The sequence below is a fragment of the Lepidochelys olivacea genome (genome assembly GCF_965140295.1).
Source record: "Lepidochelys olivacea isolate rLepOli2 genome assembly, chromosome: 1".
Classification (NCBI taxonomy): Eukaryota; Metazoa; Chordata; order Testudines; family Cheloniidae; genus Lepidochelys; species Lepidochelys olivacea.
The window spans coordinates 104,259,389-104,279,215 of NC_140411.1; the positions used below are offsets into that span (position 1 = coordinate 104,259,389).

At 41.9% G+C, this 19,827-nt stretch overlaps 1 protein-coding gene across 3 annotated transcripts; it reads right to left on the reverse strand.

Moving 5' to 3' along the window:
- Positions 1-3,438: 3,438 nt before the first annotated feature.
- POGLUT2 (protein O-glucosyltransferase 2) lies at positions 3,439-18,455 on the reverse strand. Of its 3 annotated transcripts, XM_084647047.1 has the most exons (11): positions 17,887-18,017; positions 14,843-14,985; positions 13,731-13,936; positions 12,380-12,585; positions 11,270-11,347; positions 8,636-8,808; positions 6,855-7,092; positions 5,918-6,127; positions 5,367-5,456; positions 4,720-4,824; positions 3,439-3,700 (listed from the first exon to the last, which is right to left on the reverse strand). In XM_084647047.1, exons 2-11 carry the CDS (start codon positions 14,899-14,901, stop codon positions 3,683-3,685), a joined length of 1,383 nt encoding a protein of 460 aa, XP_084503173.1. In that variant the 5' UTR covers positions 14,902-14,985; positions 17,887-18,017; the 3' UTR covers positions 3,439-3,682. The 3 variants fall into 3 exon arrangements, with proteins under 3 accessions (XP_084503173.1, XP_084503172.1, XP_084503171.1); XM_084647046.1 differs by lacking the exons at positions 14,843-14,985; positions 17,887-18,017 and adding an exon at positions 18,283-18,455; XM_084647045.1 differs by lacking the exon at positions 14,843-14,985 and having other exon boundaries at positions 17,887-18,414.
- Between the last annotated feature and the right edge of the window lie 1,372 nt (positions 18,456-19,827).

Here is a 19,827-nt window from a genome sequence, read left to right on the forward strand (position 1 = left end):
CAGGAAGCTCTGCAAGCACTTCCTCCTCACCTCTTTCCTTCTTCCCCTCCCCCACACTTCCTGCCCCCATTGCTCCGCAGCTGCATGGGAAGGGATCACTGTACAGGGAGCTGATTTCCCCCATCTGCCCAACCCCCATGCATCCAGACCCCCTCATTCCCAGACCCTCCTGCTGAGCATCACCGCCTATGGCCCAATGAGCCCCACTCTCCCTGTACCTGACCACCCACACCCAGAAGCCAATCCGCTGAGCCCCGACCAGCTACACCTGGATCTGCACCCCACTAAGCCCCCTCACACTCAGACCCCCCCACTGAGTTCTATCCCCTCACAACCAAACCTGCCCTTGCTGAGCCCCAACCACCTTCTCTGGGACCCCCCTGCAGTGTCCCATTACCATTGCATCCAGAACCTCCTAACAAGCCCCAGTGCATCCGGATTCCCTCCTCACACACACCCAGATTCCCCCATGGAGACACCTGCACCCGGATTGCCTCACACAGAACTCGCTTAACACACACCTGGATCTCCCCACCCCAAACCCCTATACTGCGATCCTGCCTTGCTGAGCATGCCTACCCACATCTGGTGCACCTGGTATGGAGGGGTAGGGCCCTGGGGAAGGCCCAGTCCTTGTGCTGTTTCAGGGCTGGGTGCAGCCTCACCACTTGGTGCAGCCAGTCACATTTATTTGACAAAAATTGCAGAATTTTAAAATGTGCACAGAATTTTTAACTTTTTTTGGCTTAGAATGCCCTCAGGAATACTGGCAAAATGAGTATCATGAGTATATAATGAAACAGTTCCTTTTCACAGCCACTTACGATGTCCAGACTTGAAAGCAGCAAAACCAGTTAGCCTGATATTTCTCATTTTTGTCCATGTTTCTGCAGAAGTGTAATGCCCAGTAAGGCTTAAGTGTTGTTGGGACAACAGAAACACAACACAACTTGTTTGTTATCCATATGAAAGCCTTGTTTTTGAACAGCTGCAATAGTGAAGGGGAAACTTGAAAGAGAACAATGATTTAAAAATACTTATGATGTTAAGCCAGCTAATCAACTTGCTTGATGAGAGTTGGCACTATTAAATTACATTGCAGCCAACGCTGTATTATTAGTGCTGGATTTGAGAGGCCACTACTACCAAAATATTTGTGAAATCATTTTTTCACTTCATGATAATCCATTGGAAGGCTGAAAATTTAAATGTTTGCATGCAGATATTGTTTTCTCCAGTTTCTTATTGTAGGATTGCTCATGAGTACTGGGCTACTGGCATTCATTTTATTCAGCAGAAAATACAGCATTGGAAGCACTTTAAACAGGCCTAGTTGACTTGACTTTAGAGTCCATTCCTAGCCATACAGACTCTGAATTCATTAGCTATAATATGAAGACAATAAGACAAACCTCATTTTGGTTGGGAAACATTCTATTTTTAGAGTTTGGAGAATTTAAACCTAATTTACTATCATAATTGGGTCTGATCCTGCTGTCCCTTCACATACAGTGCTTCCACTGATATCAGTGTGCAAATTAGTGACTGGTTTAAACAAGTCCATTAGTTTCAGGAGATACAGGTAATTTCTTAAAACAATGGACCCTATTCATGAAAAATGATCAGATTTATTTGACTTTAGTAGCAACTGCTACATTGCCTGATACGGTAACTCCTCACTTAACATCTACTGGTTAATGTCATTTCGTTGTTACATCACTGACATAGGCACCCACTCTATGGGTGCTCTGGGGCTGGAGCACCCACGGATAAAAATTAGTGGATGCTGTACACCCTCTGGCAGCCAAGCTCCCCACCTCCTCCTCCCCTGAGTGCGCTGCATCCCTGCTCCTCCGTCTACCTCCCAGTGTTTGCTGTCAAACAGCCGTTTGACGGTGTTAGCATGCTCCGGTAGGGAGGGGGAGCAGCGGGAATACGGCATGCTCAGGGGAGGAGGTGGGGAAGAGGCGGGGCAGGGGGGGGATTTGGGGAAGGAGTTGGAATAGGGGCAGGGACGGGGTGGAGTTGGGGCAGAGACTTTGGGGCAGGGGTTGGAATGGGGGCAGGGCAGGTGTTGGGCCTCTTGGAAGGGGTGGAGTGGTGGCAGGGCTGGGGGCAGAAGGGGAGTCCAGCACCCAGGGGAAAGCAGGGAAGTCGGCACCCATGATCACCGATCAATTAGGGAACATGCTCATTTAAAGTTGTGCAATGCTCCCTTATAAGGTTGTTTGGCAGCCGCATCCTTTGTCCACAGCTTGCAGAAAGAGCAGCACATTGGAGCTAGCTGGTGGAGGCTTGGAACCAGGGTGGACCGGCAGCCCCACATCAGCTTCCCTAAGTTCCCTGTGCAGCAGCTGCCCAGCAGACTATCAATTGCTGGGCAGTTCAGGTGTCCCTCTTCCCACTGCCATGTGCTGCTCCTGCCCTCTGCCTTGGAGCTGCTCCTGGGAGCCTCCTGCTTGCTGTACAGGGGGTGGGGGGAAAGAGGGGTGCTGATGTCAGGGTGTCCCCCTCCTCCGCTCCTGCCCCCCCGCTCGTGTAGCCCATCTCGACAGAGTGGGGTGTGGGGGCACAGGACAGGGCTCAGGACTGACGGAGCTTGCTGGAAGCAGTTGTTGTCTCAACTTGATGATCTACTTAAAAAGGCAGTGTACTTAGAGTTGGGTCAGCATAAAGGGGAAATGCACGCCTCTCTCTCTCTCACACACACACACAGACTGTGTGTGTCTGTCTCACAAACACATGAACCCCCTCTGGCACTTTGGAAAGTGGAGTGTGCACTTCAGTGGGATAGCATGGGTTCATCGTCACGTTCAGTTTCTGCAGGGAATGTTTGCAGCCACTGACATGCGTCTATTGTGTCTCCTCCCTCCCTTGGTGCTGCCTTGTAGACTGTGAGGCTACATTAACAACGTGTTAACTCTTGAGGGCTCAGCCGAGTGCTAGTTCATCATTTAGCAGCAAGGCATTCCCTGGGAAATATCCCACCCTGTTCCACCCTGTGACTCCCCACCTCAACCAAGCTACACAATCATCATTGGTGTGTACAGTATTAAATTGTTTTTTAAAAACTTATACTGTGTATATGTATATAAATAATTTATATATATATAGAGAGAGAGAGAGACAGAGAGAGATTAGAGAGAGTCTTTTGTCTGTAGACAGGATATCATTCTCTTTTTAGCATATAGGCTCTGTGCAAAGAGGAATGAAAGTGTGACTACGCAGTCCCGAAAGAGGAACCCTTGGAGCAGTCATGCTCAGGAGGTTTGAACTGAATTTTGTTACTTTAAGGTCTTTTTTTGTTGTTTAAATCCAAACTCCAGGAAAAGTTTGTTTAGACTTAACATACTGTGTGGATTGAGTCCCTAAAGCAGTTTGTGGAAGCTGCCTGCTCACCATCCCTTTGCAGAATCAGGTCTTAGAATAGTAACATCGCTTTTTGAAATGAAGGTGACTTTATTAAAAAAAAATTGTTTTTATTCAAAAAAAAAAATTTCAAAACAGCAAATACTACTGATACTGATGATAAAAGGGAAAATAGGTATTCCTCATTCAGACTATTGCACACTGTTTTGTATTGTCCACTGAAATTGTTAATAAAATAATTTTCCTTTTATTTTCTTTTAACGGGATTCTGAAGATAGGTAAACATTCCTAAAAGTGACTTTATTTCTTCCTGTTAGAGTTCATCTTTGGCCTGCAATTAAGAAGGAAAAATATTAACTGTTGCATTTTTTAACAGTCAGTATAGTCTTGTATATCTCGCTTTAATTCAATGATCCTTTCCCTTTCTAAAGAGACAGAAAGGAACAGTTCCTCTTTGGCCACTGTTTCAGCCCACAGCTGCAGTTTCACCATGTCCTTTATTAGCCACTGTATCCAGGTAAGTGCAGGTTGGTTCGTTTCCTCCTTCTGCCCTGGCTTTATTTGTGGCTGACAGACTCTCTTTGAAGTATGCATGAGGTAGGGCGGAGTGGGACGGGGGTCCTGAATGTCTGCTGTGTCCTCAAACCTCCACTCACAACAAGATCTATGCAATACGGAATTCCTTGTCTGTGCTAGCCACAGCTGGGTGGGTATGACTTAATGAATTGGGATATGCCCCCAAACAATTACTATAAATTAGCTATTAATTTTTAGAGCCTTTTAGTTTACTCTTACAAATATTTGTTTAATTTTGAAAACACATGACCACTGAGGCAATCCATTTTCAAGGAAATTATTCTCGCTGCCAGGACCCTTATTTATTCTACAGGAATTATAAAAACAGTCTTTCAGTGGTTGGTTATCAGCAGTTTTACAAACCAGTACATTTAAAGTAATATTACAAAAATCCAGAAATGATTAAATGAAAAATGGAAACCTTGACATTTCTGACTCTTTTTGACTTTCACAGACAAAATGATTGCCTTTCTGGAACTGTTCTGTAGTATTACTGTTAGCTGTCTTACGGTGTTGCCCCAGTGATTTCACAGGAGTTAGCTCTCAGTTAACTCTGTTTTTCAGCAGCAGTTTTCAGCTGTTTAGTTGGTGCAAATACACAATTTTAAAAATAAAAAATAAAAATATAGACCACCTACAAGCCTCTTAGTCATCAGAATTTGAATGAAACTCATCTGAGCCCTGATGATGTTGGGTACTGGGCACATTCAATTAAATAGGAATTGAGGACATTCAGCATCTTGCAGAATCAGACCTTTATTGTACAGACCATACCTTCTTTCTGTGGCAAGTACATGGAAACAGGTCATCGTCAGGCTGCTCTACCTTCTCCATGCCATCTCTGATTTTTGGCTCACTCACTTGTAAATTGGCGTATTCCTAATTCAAAAAAGAGGAAGGTATTCTTACTTTATTAACTGCCTGTAATATCTCACAGCTCAGATCAATAATTTTGTAAGAGCTGTGTGGCCAAAGAATCTCCCATTGCTCTCAGAAAAGCCCACCATATCACAGAGAAGGTAAGCGGATACTTAACTGCTGTCAGAGATCCCAGGTGGTGCCTCACTGAAGTGTCAAAACCTCAGTGCTAATGCACAGACATTTTCAGCTGTGGCTGGAGATAGGGGAATGAGACTACGCTCTTAGATCATTGCTGAGTGCTAGTGTGAGGAACATGGGAACATTTTCTTGTAAATTAGATTGAGATTTATGGGAGCTGGAATGCCTCTCTCAAACTGCCACTCTAACATTAAAGGAATCTTTTAGCGCATACACTTCACACAATGTCCACAGTCTACTTAATGTTTCCCATTGTTACTCTTTGCTTTGTGACTTCATCTCTGGACTGGCTGATTTCCAGTGTCTGTATATTCCTAAATGCTTTCTACATAACTTTTTTTCTAGTAGTCTGATATACTGACCTGGAAAAGTTTGAAATAATAACAGAATACATGATCTCCCATGAGGTTATTTCTTGCAAATTCTTGCCCTGATTTTGCAATATTCCTTGCCTGTCAAAGAAAAGGAAAATCCTGACATAGGAAAATTTCTGGAGATGGTAGTAGTGATTCTGAAATGTAACACAATATGTACAGTTTTAGTAATTAGCCTTCCAATTTTGTAGACAAGTGTCTAGGTACCACCATGGTGATTGCTCCATAAAATAATAAACCAACCTTTATTACTGATGACGTGCGAGGGAGACTGAAAATTGACATATTCTTTACGTTGAAAGAAAGGTGTCCTTACTCCATAAATACATCTTTAATTTCTCAAAAACTCAAATTAATTTTCAAATTAAGGGCTGTAGAGAATACACAAGCTAAATATGTTTTGCTTCCCCATTGGTATAATATGTGACACTCATTCTTAAGACCTGCTAATGTTTTGTTTGTTTTTAAACAAATTAACTTGTATTCACCTACTTTTAGTTTGTCAGGAAATGTTTCTAAGTGTTTTAATATAGACTTACCTCTTCATCATGATCTTTTGCCCACTGTAGCTTCTCCAGTAGGTCACTCAGGTCATTTTTAAATGGAATGTAGTGTTTCCAGGGCTGCAGCTCATTATAAAAATGTTCATAGTAGAAGGAGTCTTGCTTCAGTACTACACTGTTTCCTGCTAACAGGTAAGGCAATCTGTATGCAGCCACTGTGCCGTCAATATTAATTTGATATTTATACTGCAAAAACATACAGTAATTGATTAATAAACATTTTAAAAACAGGTAGCAGGGATTGGTTTTGTGGTGTTTTTTTTATTCTGAGAATATTAAATGCAGGGGGCTTGCTCATTTTAAGACATGCAGATTATACCAGACAAGCATTGCATTATAGGTAATCTTTATTGTTAATAAGCAGATGAGATTAGTTCCACTGGCTAAATATATTGTATTGGGAGGAGCTATGATCACCAGTCAGACAGAAGAATAATAAAATGGAATCTAGAGATTATACTGGACAGAAAGTTCCTATAAAACCTCAAAATCTAAGGGTACGTTTTCACTACCCACCAGATCGGCAGGTAGTGATCGATCTATCGAGGATCGATTTACTGTGTCTCGTCTAGATGCGATAAAATCGATCCCTGAATCGACGCCTGTACTCCACCTGGGCAGGAGGAGTAAGCGGACTCAACAAGGGAGCCGCCACGGTTGACTCGCCGCCATGAGGACGGCCAGGTAAGTCGAACTAAGACTAGCATAGCTGAAGTTGCATATCTTAGTTTGAACCCCCCCGCCCAGTGTAGCCCAGGCCTAAGTCCGATCTGATAATCATAAACAGGTTATGTCTGAAAAGTTAACTACTTTAATATATATGTATAATATGTACAAAGACGGTAGGCAGGAGGAGGAAAATTCTCAAACACTGGTGAGTTAAGTCTGCAAGAAGAATAAATTGATGGCCTACCTTGAAAAAATCAAAAAATGAAATATGCTTCACAATGGGACCATAGAGGCTTTCATCATGTTTAAAAAAGAAAAAGTTTGTGAAAGCAGCATCTATGATATCTGGATATTTTCTACTGAGTTTTACAAGTTCAAGCCTCTCTTTGCGGCTGTCACGTCCCCTCCAAACTGCTGTAGTATTCTTGTCTTCCCAGGGTGGCCCAGTGTTGGCCTGGACAGACATCATGTCCAGGCTGACTCTAGATGTCAGGAGGGAACAAGTGATTTCAGAAAAGAGGACTCTTGAAGTTCTCATGCACCAATCTTTTAAAATATTCTTGTAATACAATTCTGGACCCGGTTCTCCCTCAGCAGTTATACACCACATTTCCATTGATTTCAATGGTGTTATTCAAAAAAGTTTACAATCTAAGAAGACAGATAACATACAAAGGCAGGGATACAATCAAATAAATGGAGTACTTGTGGCACCTTAGAGACTAACCAATTTATTAGAGCATAAGCTTTCGTGAGCTACAGCTCACTTCCTCAGATGCATATCGTGGAAACTGCAGCAGGCTTTATATATACACAGAGAATATGAAACAATACCTACTCCCACCTTTCATATTCTCTGTGTATATATAAAGCCTGCTGCAGTTTCCACGATATGCATCTGAGGAAGTGAGCTGTAGCTCACGAAAGCTTATGCTCTAATAAATTGGTTAGTCTCTAAGGTGCCACAAGTACTCCTTTTCTTTTTGCGAATACAGACTAACACGGCTGTTACTCTGAAACCAATCAAATAAATGTTTGTAGACTTATTATGATTATGATAGATAAAATAAGTGTCAACAAATGCCATCTGACTCTCAAGCCACCGTTCATTAGTTGATATCTTACAGGCATTATGCCACAGGGGGTATTTGAGGAGAGATTTGAAGGGGAAGACAATAGTGACTTTGTGGGTCAGTGCAGAGAAGCATGCTATGTGCTACGGACAGTATGGAAGGTATGGAGATGGCCGTGGGAGAGGATGACAAAGGGTGTATGAAGGTGCTATCTTTGCCAGAATGAAGGAGACAGCGAGAAGGTGCTGCAGTAAGAGATCAGAATGCACAAATAAAGAGGGACAGATCTGTGAAGGGTCTTGATAAGGACAAGAAGGGTGAACTGAATGCAGTGAAATAGGGTGAGCCAGGGGAAGGATTCAAGTGGATTCAGAGTCATGGACAAGAAAGATCATCTTAAAAACTGGTTTTGTATGGTTCTGAAGGGGCAAAATAGCTGTTAGGGAGGCCTGAGAAGAGGACCTTACAGTAATCAAGATGGGAGATGAAGGCCTACATGAGAGTTTTGGCTATACATATTTTAAAAGAAGAAGGAGGAGAGAGAAGCAGTTATGGAGAGAGAAGCAGCAAGATCTGGAGGAAGCCTGAATATGCAGGGAAGAGTTGAAGACGACCTTTCCCACGATATCATCCTGAGTGGTGGGGAGACTGACAGAGGTGTCATCAGTGATAAAATAGATTTTTTTAGTGTTTTTGATTGGACTACATTTGGTCTCTGGTTTCTGAAATAGGACATTGCAGGAATACAACAATTATGTAAAGGATAAAATAGCTAAACTTAGACATTCAGTATTCCTTATCTGGCCTAAAATGGTGTCTCAGTGTCAACATAGAAATTAATTTGAATAAATACACAGTATAACAATTATTGAAGTATTGGTAATGTAAGAGTCTATTGGAAGACCATCCACTCATATTTAGGGCTTTGTGAAAAATGTACATGATTTCTTACCGGCCCATAGTTTCTAAGACTGAGTCTGTCAAATCATAGGTTGGCATCACAATGTCTTTCGATTCTGTGGATCCACACCATGAGAAGATGGGATGAAGGTTCTGAGTAGATTTTTTTTTCTCTAAAGGCCAATCCCCTAAATTAACAAAAAACTCTACGTCTGGCATTTTCACCTAAAAGAAGACAAATGATAGTGTTGATGTTAGTGTGTATTGTATGTGTTTATATAGGAATATTCTTTTTTTTCCCTTGATCAATATGGTATCTGAAATTAGGTACAATAAGAGAAGTCTACTGGAAGAGTTAGGTTCAGGGCCATAATATATTCAAAAACTATAACAACTGCTCATCCCACTTCAGGAATGCTGTTCGCAGAAATCCATGTTTTAAATCTCTCTATTACCAGGTCAGAAAACAAAGCAGCATTATAACAAACTAGTTTTCAAAAGGAATCTCACAAAAGCTACTCTTCTAGATATAATAAAGCATCCTCTTCCCTTGTTCATAGTGCTCAGGTCTTTGTATATATTCCAAAACCAAAACACTGCATTTCAAAAGCTATTAAGGTTGCAAAGTGACAGCAGTGTAGTAGTACCATGCCATTTACAAAATCTTAGCTAGAGGGAAATTAATACTTAAGGGCACAATTAATTTTACACTGTCTACATAATAAAACCACATTAGCCTTATTAAATAAAAGATATACCTATTCCATCACTGTACTATAATGTTAATTCTGGCTAAAACTACTGTTCTTTCATCAATGATCACAAAATATAAACAATTCTAAAAATGGATAACAATTATCTACATACACATTAATTACCCATATTGACCAAGTCCCCACATATATATAATATGCAATTATAAGCACATTACTGCCTCTCCATAACATGTGCATATGTGAAACTTTTCTTGAATACTTTTGTTGTTCAGACCAGCAAGGTAATTAATTTCATTGTGGCTCATCCACATTGCAACATGTCTTGATTCCTCTGCTGTCCAAGCATTAGAAACATTAGGTTTCTGACTCAGCTTACATTCAGAGACAAAGATAGAAACTAATCCTCTGCCAGATATCAAGTAGGGTTTATATGCCTTCTCATATGACTGAGGAAGGACAGCAAAGTTTATTTGCTCTAACTTGATGACACAGGGAAACCTTTAGCAAGAATTCCCTGTTAAGAACAGGCAGAAAGGCATGGAAGTTCTAGAGATAGAGAAACAAAGGACCAGTTCTTCTTTTCAGTTTACATACAGACACATAGGGTTCTATCTGGCTTTCATAAAACAAAGGGAGTCTTCTCTTCACAGAGCACCTGGAAAGGCTGTAATCTTTAGGAATAATCTTTATGAATACAATGCCATCTACTGGTTGTATTCGATAACTGTAATGGACAAGCTATAAACTACATATGATCAGTGTTTACATTTTCAGACCACAGTCATTTGGGGGCTAATTTTCTCCTTGAACACAATAGATTTTTTTGTTCTTCAATCATATTAGCCAATGGAAAAGTTGAAAAGAACTGAACAGGGATGAAACAAATAGGATGCTCTAGAAATTTAATTTTGAGTATAGTTGGGGGACATCTTCCCCAGCCTCTCTTTGTCTCTGGCCTCTTTCCACAGTGTATAGAATTTAACAGAAAATTATATGAATTCCCTGAGGTTTGTTTACATCATCCTACAAAATGTATTAGCAGTGATATAATTACCTGTTAAATCCTATAGGATGGTTCACAAAGCCTATGGACAATTGTTTTCTATTAAATCCTATATAGGCCTTTGTCATAAGGTCTAGCTGCCTAATTGATATCTGAGAGACAAGGTCGGTGAAGTAATAGCTTCTGCTCGTGAGAGAGACAAGCTTTCAAGCTTACACAGGTCTGGGAAATGTACACAGTGTCACAGCTAAAAAGAAGGTGGAAGCAATCGTTTAGCATAAGTAGTTAGCGTGTATTGTAAGAGACCATTGAAGGTGAAGTGGCATCTTAACATCTCTGCAGTCATAGGACAAAAAAGGGGGACTACTGGGTTACAGATTGTTGTAATAAGCCATAAATCCAGTGTATTTATTAACTTCATGGTTTTCAATGTCTAGCAAACTTAATTTAAGCTCCCAGGCTCGTCTTTTGAAGGTGTTGTGCAGGTTTTCTTTGAGGACGAGGACTGAGAGGTCAGACATGGAATGACCTTTCTGTGAAAAGTGTTCACCCACAGGTTGATCCGAGGAGAGAGTCCAGAATACATACCTTAACACACTCTGTGTAAGCTCGAAAGCTGGTCTCTTTCACCAACAGAAGTTGGTCCAATAAAAGATATTACCTCACCCACCTTGTCTCTCTAATGTTCTGGGACCAGCACAGCTAAAACAACATTGCAGATAATTAACATTTGTAAGTTACATTCTACAAACTAATCAAAGAGCATACCAGAACATCCAACTTCATGAGGAACAAGCCTGCTCGCTTATTACTTATTAATGTGAAAGTAATAAAAAAAAGAGAACAAGAATAGTGGTGTTTTCTTTATTGTTGCGGAGGCATCAACAAAACTGTAATAAGGATTTCAGGGAAAATTTTGATATTTAAACACTAACATATACAATATATAAGACTAATATATACTCACTTTTCTAGCCAAAGAAAGTAGTATAGCATCCATGAAAATCCTGAAGCCAACATGCTCACCATGAGTCCTTATATAAACCTAAACATAATCCAAAAGTTATTTCATTAGTGTTTTTGCTTGGGGAAAAAATACATTATTGGAGCTTTCCTGTTTCACAGTAAACAATCAGACAGATTGTGTGGCTTCACCTTTACATAACTTCAAATCATTTTGGGAGGCCTTGGAATGTCCTACCTCTCTGACGAAGCAAAAAAAGGGGCACACATTTTTCATCCTTTGCAGTCACCTTTAAAAATGATCCCCTGTAAATAGAAACTTATCACTTTCAAGCCTGACTCTACTGCACTCTTTCCCGGATTATGTTCATGGCATAGAGAAAAGCTTGACAAAAACATAAAATATTCTCTCTGGAAGGTTGTAATGTAACACTACTTTATTTCTAGGAATCCAAAACTTTAACACACACAAGAACCAAAAACAGAGAGAAAGAAGGCAGGCTGCACAACTCATCCTACTTTGTACTAGGCTGGTTCTTTGACTGACTGCACAAGATTGCATACTTCTCTATAAAGCCCCCTAATGTGCAAACAGGAATAGTAAACACCTTACATTTAAACTGCTAGCTTGTAATTTTAACACAGTTCCAATACACCACCAAAAGCTCTTCTGAAATTAGTAGAGTTTTGTTAGCTAGAGTTGAGGATTCTTAGACCACTGCACCATACAAAATTGATTAGTATTCAAAACTCTTGAGGACAGGAAACTAAACTGGGAGTCAGGACATTTGAGTCTACTCCTAATTCTACTATTGATCTGCTGTGTGACTGTGGGCAAAGTAATTTGCCTCTCTGTGTTTCAACTGCCCTATCTGTAACATGGACATAAAACACCTTACAAAGGAAGGTAAGTATCATTGAGTTTTACAGATGAAAAACACTATATAAGAGTTAAATACTATATTTGAGGGATAATGAAGCAAACAATGGAGGTGTGAGAGGTTCTCAAAGAAAAGGTCAAAAGAATCCTTTATAAGGGAAAGTGATAACCAGCCTAAATATATGACTAGCTAGAAGCCTCCTTTTAATACTTCAGCTAAATCACATACTGTACCTTGTTATCTTTTATGGTATAGTGACACAAGCTCTGTCTTTGTCCAAACCTTTGTGGAATTTCCTTTGCAATCTTATCTGGATCAACAGTGGGAAAATGTGCTAGGTCTCTCTGAATCTGTGGAATGGCTTGAGGGCAGCTCATATCTTCCAGCCATGCAGTGCTGTCTTCGCGAGGGCAGTCACAATTCTCATGGTAAACAGGGCCTGTTGTATACACCGCAAATTTTTAGATTATTTTAATGTGCAACACAGTCAAGACATTGAATTCAGAAGTTAGTTACCCTGGACTTTGAGCCAAATTCAGAGGTGAATCAGTAGTGTGTAAGTTAGACTCTTAGGCCCTTGTCTACAAAGGGGAAATGGAACAGCATAACTGTTCTGGTATAATTTAGCTATCCTAGAATAACTGCCCCATGTGGATACTTTGTTCCACAAAAAAAGAACCTATCTCCTGCCTAAGGCCCAGAGTGAGCCTCAAACTAGGGGAAGATAGGCATTTCCTGCCCCTCTTGCCCGATCTGTTCAAATACCTTGTCTTTATCAGGCTGACAGGGGACTTGAACTAGTGGTATCTCATATCCCAGTTGAATACCCTGCTTATTGGGCTAATGGTTAAAAGGAGGGCTTGGTCCTCCTAATTGTCATTTTGTGTGGAGTTAGGCAGCCTCTGAGCATGCCTACCAGATTGGCCGCTGCAGGCAAGATACACATTGTCTTTCCCAATCCGTGGAGCACTCTGGGCCCTAGGTGGGAGATAGATGTCTGGATGCCTTGAGTGAGGCAGCAGTGTACATGCTCAGAGGCAGAAACATAGGCACTTAGGGACATAGGCACAAAAGCTTAGGTGCTGAAGGTATGTCTATACAGGGATAAAAAAAAAACCATGGCTGGCTGGGGCAGCTGACTTGGGCTCATGGGGCTCAGGCTCTGGAACTGAAAAATGGCTCTGTAGACATTTGGGCTTGGGCTAGAGCCCCACATCTGGGACACTCCACCCTTTCAGGGTCCCAGACCTTGGGCTACAGCCCAAGCCTGAATGTCTACACAGCGATTTTTCAGCCCTAGAATCTGAGCCCCATGAACCCAAGTCAGCTGATCTGGGCTAGCCATGGCCATGCTGCAGGCTTTTATCCCTGTGTAGACATAGCCTGAGTGAGTTTAAGCATCTTCAGGGTTCAGGGGAAGCTGAGTGGGGATTATGGATTGCAGTAGAATCTAAAACTGTGAACCCGAGCCTCAGCAAGTTGAAGTATCGGGTCCTAGTACTGTAAAGCATTTTGGGCTACAGTTTGTATGAAAAACCCCCCACTATGTAAAATAAAGTTGTATCATGTAATTCTTCTTTGTACCTTTTAAAATATATGGAGACTTGGCAACATGTTTATCTCTGACTTTGATTTCTATCTTCAGGTTTTTGTAGCTTGCATACATTCTGTACCTCACAATGAAGGAGCCATCTTTTCTGTCTAATATCTGCACTCCTATCCGAGTGAACTGCTCATCAGGAGCAGTGATCTTCACCTGGAATGCATTTGCTCCTGGAGAGAAAGTAAACCTACACAGGGAACAAGTACAGTTGTGATTAAGAAGTGACTATGTAACAGTTTTCTTAGGGTCTGATCCAATGCCAGTTAAAGTCAGTGGAAAAATTGCCATTGACTTTAGTGAGAGCTAGATTGTACAATATTTCCCAGTATTCAGTGCCCAGATTTTCCAAAGACTTCAGCTCCAATTTAGACACCTAAATAAGGCCTGGGTTTTCAAAAGTGCTTAGTAGCCAGCAGCTCCCACTGTGACACCAATGGGCAGATTTCAGTAGACCTTAGCACCCAATGTACTGAGCTCTTATGAAAATCTTATTTTGGTGCCTAAATGAGAACCAGGCAGTTTTGAAAATCTGGCTCTGAGTGTGAGGTCTGAGCCTTTCTGAAAATTTGGGCCATAGTGACTCAACAGACCATTGAGACATGCTGCCCCTACAAGTAAACTAGCTCAAAGCCAAGTACCTCCTTGCCCAGTGAAATTTCTGCAGATATGAGCTTGTGAGGTGAATGAGTTCTTCTGCTTCAGCATTTCTCTCCCTTCTGTTATAAATAAATGAACAGCAATCACCCCATTCCAGGGTTTTAAAGTGCTTCCACCTATCTGGGAAATACTACTACTTCTGGGGGGAGAAGGGGAAAGTGCAGGAAAGTGATGTGACTCTCTCAACATCACATAGAGAGCCGGGGCAAGAATGGAACCCACCATTCCTAGCAATCCATCCTGTGTATTAACCATAAGACTATCTTTGCAGAAGTTCCTTTTCCTCTCTCTTTCCTTCACCGCTCTCTCTCCCTACCACTGGGCCCTTTCTCTCCCACATCCCCTTTTCCATTGGCCCTCTTCCTGGTATGGTCAAGTCTACCTCTCACTCTTTCCTCTCCTTTAATTTCTTTCCAACCCCACTGGTCCTGTTTACCTCACAAAAAAGCAGCAGTGCTGGCCACCTATTCCTCTCCACTTCTTGCCCCAATTCATAGAGGTGGTTGTGGAGCAGCAAGAAAAACAGGAACCAGAAATCTTGTCTGCCTGCTCAGAAGCGCTAGTAAATGAGAGTAGGAGCTGAAGACAAAAACTTTTCTTATTACTTGTGGCACTACTTATGAATGACGTTTCACCTGGCATGAGTGACCAAGTGACTGTGCCCTCCAGATGAGTGACACCAAGTAAGTATGGAAACTGTATTTCACTATGTAAATTTTACACTTTGGTAATTTTACAGCTACTGAAGCAAATTTCTTCAAATTTGGCTGCTTTGTAGGTCTTATGGAAAGATATACAGTCTTTAATAACAGATATGGGGAAAAGAATTGAGTCAGATATCTAAAAATTTGAAGATAATCTATTGTTTATACAGAAAGTCAGAATATCTCAAATATAAATCTCAGGGTAGAAACAGGAGAACTTTAGGAGTGTCCCATAAATAAAAAAAATGTTTAGGGGATTTTGCTCAAACTTTAAAAAGAATTTCACAGTGTATAGACACCAAATCTAGAAAAATTCAGCCTAAAAAATGAATGGCTTGGAAAGCTATGAATGTAGGGAACAGTTTTACAACTGAAACAATGATATGTGCTACCAGGTATTAAACGAGATTGTCCACCTCCACTTCTTTGATCAAATCTATGCTGTGTATGAAGAATGTGGGCTACTAGAGGGAAAAGGGACAGCTTACTAGCATCGCCCTTCCCAATACCCAACTAAGATATTAGGAGCTCCGCAGAATGTGGCGTTTTGGCCAGGAGGTATCTGCTGTCTGTGACAAGGTAACATTGTTCACCCTGGCAACCTTGAGGGAATCCTCACATAAGATAATGCTAATTTCATTGTTGCTACTTTGCATGGATTCCCCACTCTGTTGAATGAAACTGCACATTTCTCCTTGGGAAGGGGTATATGGATAGCAAAATGTAGAGATGCACTGACAGCTTGGGTCGTTTAGAAGCTGTGCTTCCCTTAAAGAAGGGGAAGGGTCTGGGAAGTAATGCCAAGGCATGCAGACTCTGCTTAAATGGATCTGGCCTCCTCAGATCTTAGGGAATTTGCAAGATGAAGGGGCTGAGGAGATTTTCAAAGCAATAAATAACATTTAGGTGTCTAACTCCCACTGACATTTAATGGGAATTAGACACCTAAATGCCATTGGTACCTCTGAAAATCTCCTCCAGTCCCTCTGCCAGTTCCATGAGGGGATAGAGGCAGGGCCGTCCCTAGCTATTCTGGGGCCCTACGCAGCCCCCGCACGGGGGGGTGGGCAGCCCAGGCCTCTGCGGAGAGGCATGGGGGGGCTGCCCTCAGGCCTCTGTGGATGGGGGCAAGGCTGGCTTAGCGGGCGGGGGGAACGACCCCCCAGCATGCACCGGTGGTGCAGAGCCGCCAGTGAGTGCAGCCCCGGCCCTGCTGCAAAGCTATGGGGAGTAGGGGCAGGGCTGGGGCGGGGCAGGAAGAGGTGGGGCTGGGAAGGGGAACAGGTGGGGCCCCTGAAGGAGAGCCGGAGCAGGGGCAGCACGCAGCTGCGCAGGGCACCAGGAAATTCAGTGTCCCAAATTTTCTGGTGGCCTACGCAGCTGCATACTTTGCATATGGGTAAGGACAGTCCTGGATAGAGGAAACAAGCCCTACCTCTTCATGGAATGTTTTGGCGAAAATGGCACAAGTGGCAAGTTGTGGGTTTCCTGTTCTCTGCTAGGTTTTTCCTGTTTAGAGATGATCTGGCTCACTAATTTCAGTCTTTGAATTAAGCTTTAGGCTGTCTCAAAATGTTACTAGGTTTCTTTAACGTTCTATACAGTATTTAATAAGCAATTATTTTAAATGGATTCACAGATCTGAAACCTACATGTTTGTGGGGATTACTGATTTGTGTGACAATGGAAAGAAGCAGGAAAGTCTAGAGGTCACACCATAACTTAATCTGACCAGTTTCTTATATATATAGGCTTGACAAGGGAGAATTAGCTGTAACTTGTTTGCTGGGCCAAGATGCTTCTATTTTTTCTGTAACCCACTTTTCATTTCCTTTCCCCATCTCACATCCTGTAGGATGCCTGTGAACCTTGAGATGAATGGCAAATTTTATATGAGGGCAATGGAGCAGGAGATTTTGAAAAGATCATCATAGGTTTTTTAAACATATATTCTTTTTTCTTATGGTGGATAATATCCCAAAGGAAGCTTAAAAATAAAATCTCTGGGCCAAATTAACTTCTGGTGGATGGGGAGTGCAACTCAAATGATGTCTGTGGCATCACAGCTTTATGTGCCAACAGGCATTCTTGAATCTTTACTGAATATTTTTCCTTCGTGTATTGTGCAAGTACAGATTTCCAGAAGTAAAGGCTGCTGGAATTCATTTAATTAAAAGAACATTAGAGCATTTTGACACATGACAATTAAGCAAAATTTACAAAGAGATATAAGGCATAAAAATGTAAGTCAGATTTGGGGCCTTCAACATGAATATCCTTTTCTGCAAGAAAGGCAAATTAAGTAGTTTTCTTAATTAAATAACAAGAGAGCCAATATATACAGGCACACCCAGGTGACTCTGAAGAGAGGGTCGGGCCAATTCTACTGGTGATGTACAAAACACAATGGAATGTAATATAGATGTGAGGGTTTTGGCTCTACAGTGTAACTGGAGGAAAAGTAGTAAAAGTTATTTTGTCAAAGAAATCTGGAGGTATGACTTGGACCCAGATCCTCAAAACACTTAAGCATGTGTGTAATTTGAGTAAAGTTGCACAATGCTTAAATATTTCCAGGAAAAGGGCCTTGGGAATGCCAACTAGGGAACATAGTCATTTCTAATTTTAAATTCTTGCAAGCATTCAGCTACTGTGGGGATGGGAGCCTCAAGAGTATTTAAACCTATGAAGTAAGAAAGTGCCATTTTAAAACTCCAACATCTTTTTGGCCATAAACACAATTTAAAGTTGCTGTGATAAGATCTGTCATGCTTACCTCTGCCCTTCAGTGTCCAAAGCCTGAACATAAAAATACCGAGCGGGGAGGACAACATCTGCTCTCAGACCAGGTCCCCATATTAAACTGTTCTCCGGACTCAGCTGGTTTCCTCCACCCGATACAGTGAACACCGGAATTGTTCCAAGCGTTAAGTAACAAAGCAGCCCAATGCTAAACATTTACAAGATTTCCTCTTCAGGAAAAAACACAAACAGGAAGACAGGCCAAGCTGCAGGGAAGGGGTAGAAAACGTGTCCTAAAGCGTAACTTGTGTCTCAGTTACACATCTGCCTTGACTTAGCGTTAGTTTGTTTGTTTCAAAGAAGTCTTGAATATTTCCACTTTCCCCCTACGCAAACTACAAGGGAGAAGCTAGTTAACTACATTAGTTACCACAGAGAAGACACACTCAGGAGCTGCTGCCGTGTCCCTATTTCTTTGTCTTTGTGGGCATCGATTCTTCTGCCTTTAACCGTGGAGCTGGAACAGCATCTTCGGGTTAAGCCTATCCTCAGTCTCAGCGGGCAAGAAAGGAAAGGGGATTCTTTCATTGGTCCAACAAAACTTCTTCCGAATGAATAATGATATTGTCTCACTTCCCAGGCTGAGCAGTAATGCTGGGAAATGTAGTCCAGCAACTAGAATCACAGCAGGCTTGTACCTCACCACTCACGCTCATTACCAGTATGGTTTGGGCGGGGGAGAGAACATTTCAAGCGATTTCAAACAAGAGTGCAGACACTTGCAGCGTACTGCAAGTACAAGTTTAAATGGGACACTGTCGGCTTAAAACGTACACTTCTGGCTGAAAATGTTGTACCTATTATTGCTGCGAGTAACACACAAGGTTACAAGTGAAAGATTTTTGAAATCGACTTTTTCAATTTGTTTACTTTATGTATTTACCATCACATTGTATATACATAGCTTCTGTTTCCTTTATAGTCCATAGTTGGGGCTAGATCCACTTATTCTAGTGCTACAACACCTAAATTTAGGTCTCCTGCTGCCTAATAGAATCCACAATCCTGAGTTAGGGATGCACAGGGAGAATTAGGGGCCTAAGAATGGGATCCACAAAAACCAGCAAAGCTGAGCAGGGAGCCACCCAATCTAGCCAATAGGAAATGCCCGGGAAAGGAGTTTTGCCTACATCCCATCTCCTCAAAGGGGCTTAGATGTCTGTCTCTGGTTAGTATTCACAGCTGTGAACTCCTTCCTGAAGCTGGGTGCCCAAGCCCTTTCTTGCAAAAAAGAGGCAGTGCTGCTGATATGGGATAGCTCAGTGGTTTGAGCATTGGCTTGCTTAAGCCCAGGGTTGTGAGTTCAATCTTTGAGGGGGCCACTTAGGGATCTGGGGCAAAAATTGGGGATAGCTCCTGCTTTGAGCAGGGGGTTGGACTAGATGACCTCCTGAGGTCCCTTCCAACCCTGAGATTCTATGATTCTCTCTATATATAGCTACAGAATTAGCCCTGTTGTTAGTGCCCTCAGCCAGGATGGGGGAGACATAAAGTTCAAATCCTTATTCTTATCCTTATTCAAATCCTGATGGGAAATAAGGATTTAAACTTGTTTTTCAATAGAGTACCCTAACCACTGGGCTATGGGCATTCTAGGATGAGGCTTTCTCAGTTGCTCCTGTTGAAACTTTTTGACCCAGACTGTGTATAAATAATTAGCATTCATTGGGCCAGAGAAAGCACGCAAATGACTGAATAGCCCTGTGTTTAGGGCACTCACTTTTCAAGTCCCTGCTCTAATGTATATTTTATTAGTTACACACAGTAGAATAGCTTCAATAGGACTGAAAAAACTTGGCCTAGAACACCGCATAGCTCAGCGGGTACAGCACTTGTACAAGACGTGGGTTGAACAACGTCCGGCAGACAAGGCGTCTGAATCTGGGTCTCCCATATCCTGGGTAAGTGTCCTAAC

What these genes read in the sequence shown, in the direction of transcription:
- POGLUT2 (XM_084647045.1), bottom strand. Translation starts at nt 18,068, where the DNA reads ATGTTTAGCATTGGGCTGCTTTGTTACTTAACGCTTGGAACAATTCCG. An exon ending in TACTTTCTTTGGCTAGAAAA is followed by an intron (nt 8,809 to 11,269) that starts GTGAGTATATAT and finishes GTCTTCTTTTAG; the next exon opens with GTGAAAATGCCAGACGTAGA. An exon ending in CAAAAGATCATGATGAAGAG is followed by an intron (nt 5,457 to 5,917) that starts GTAAGTCTATAT and finishes TTTCTTTGACAG; the next exon opens with GCAAGGAATATTGCAAAATC.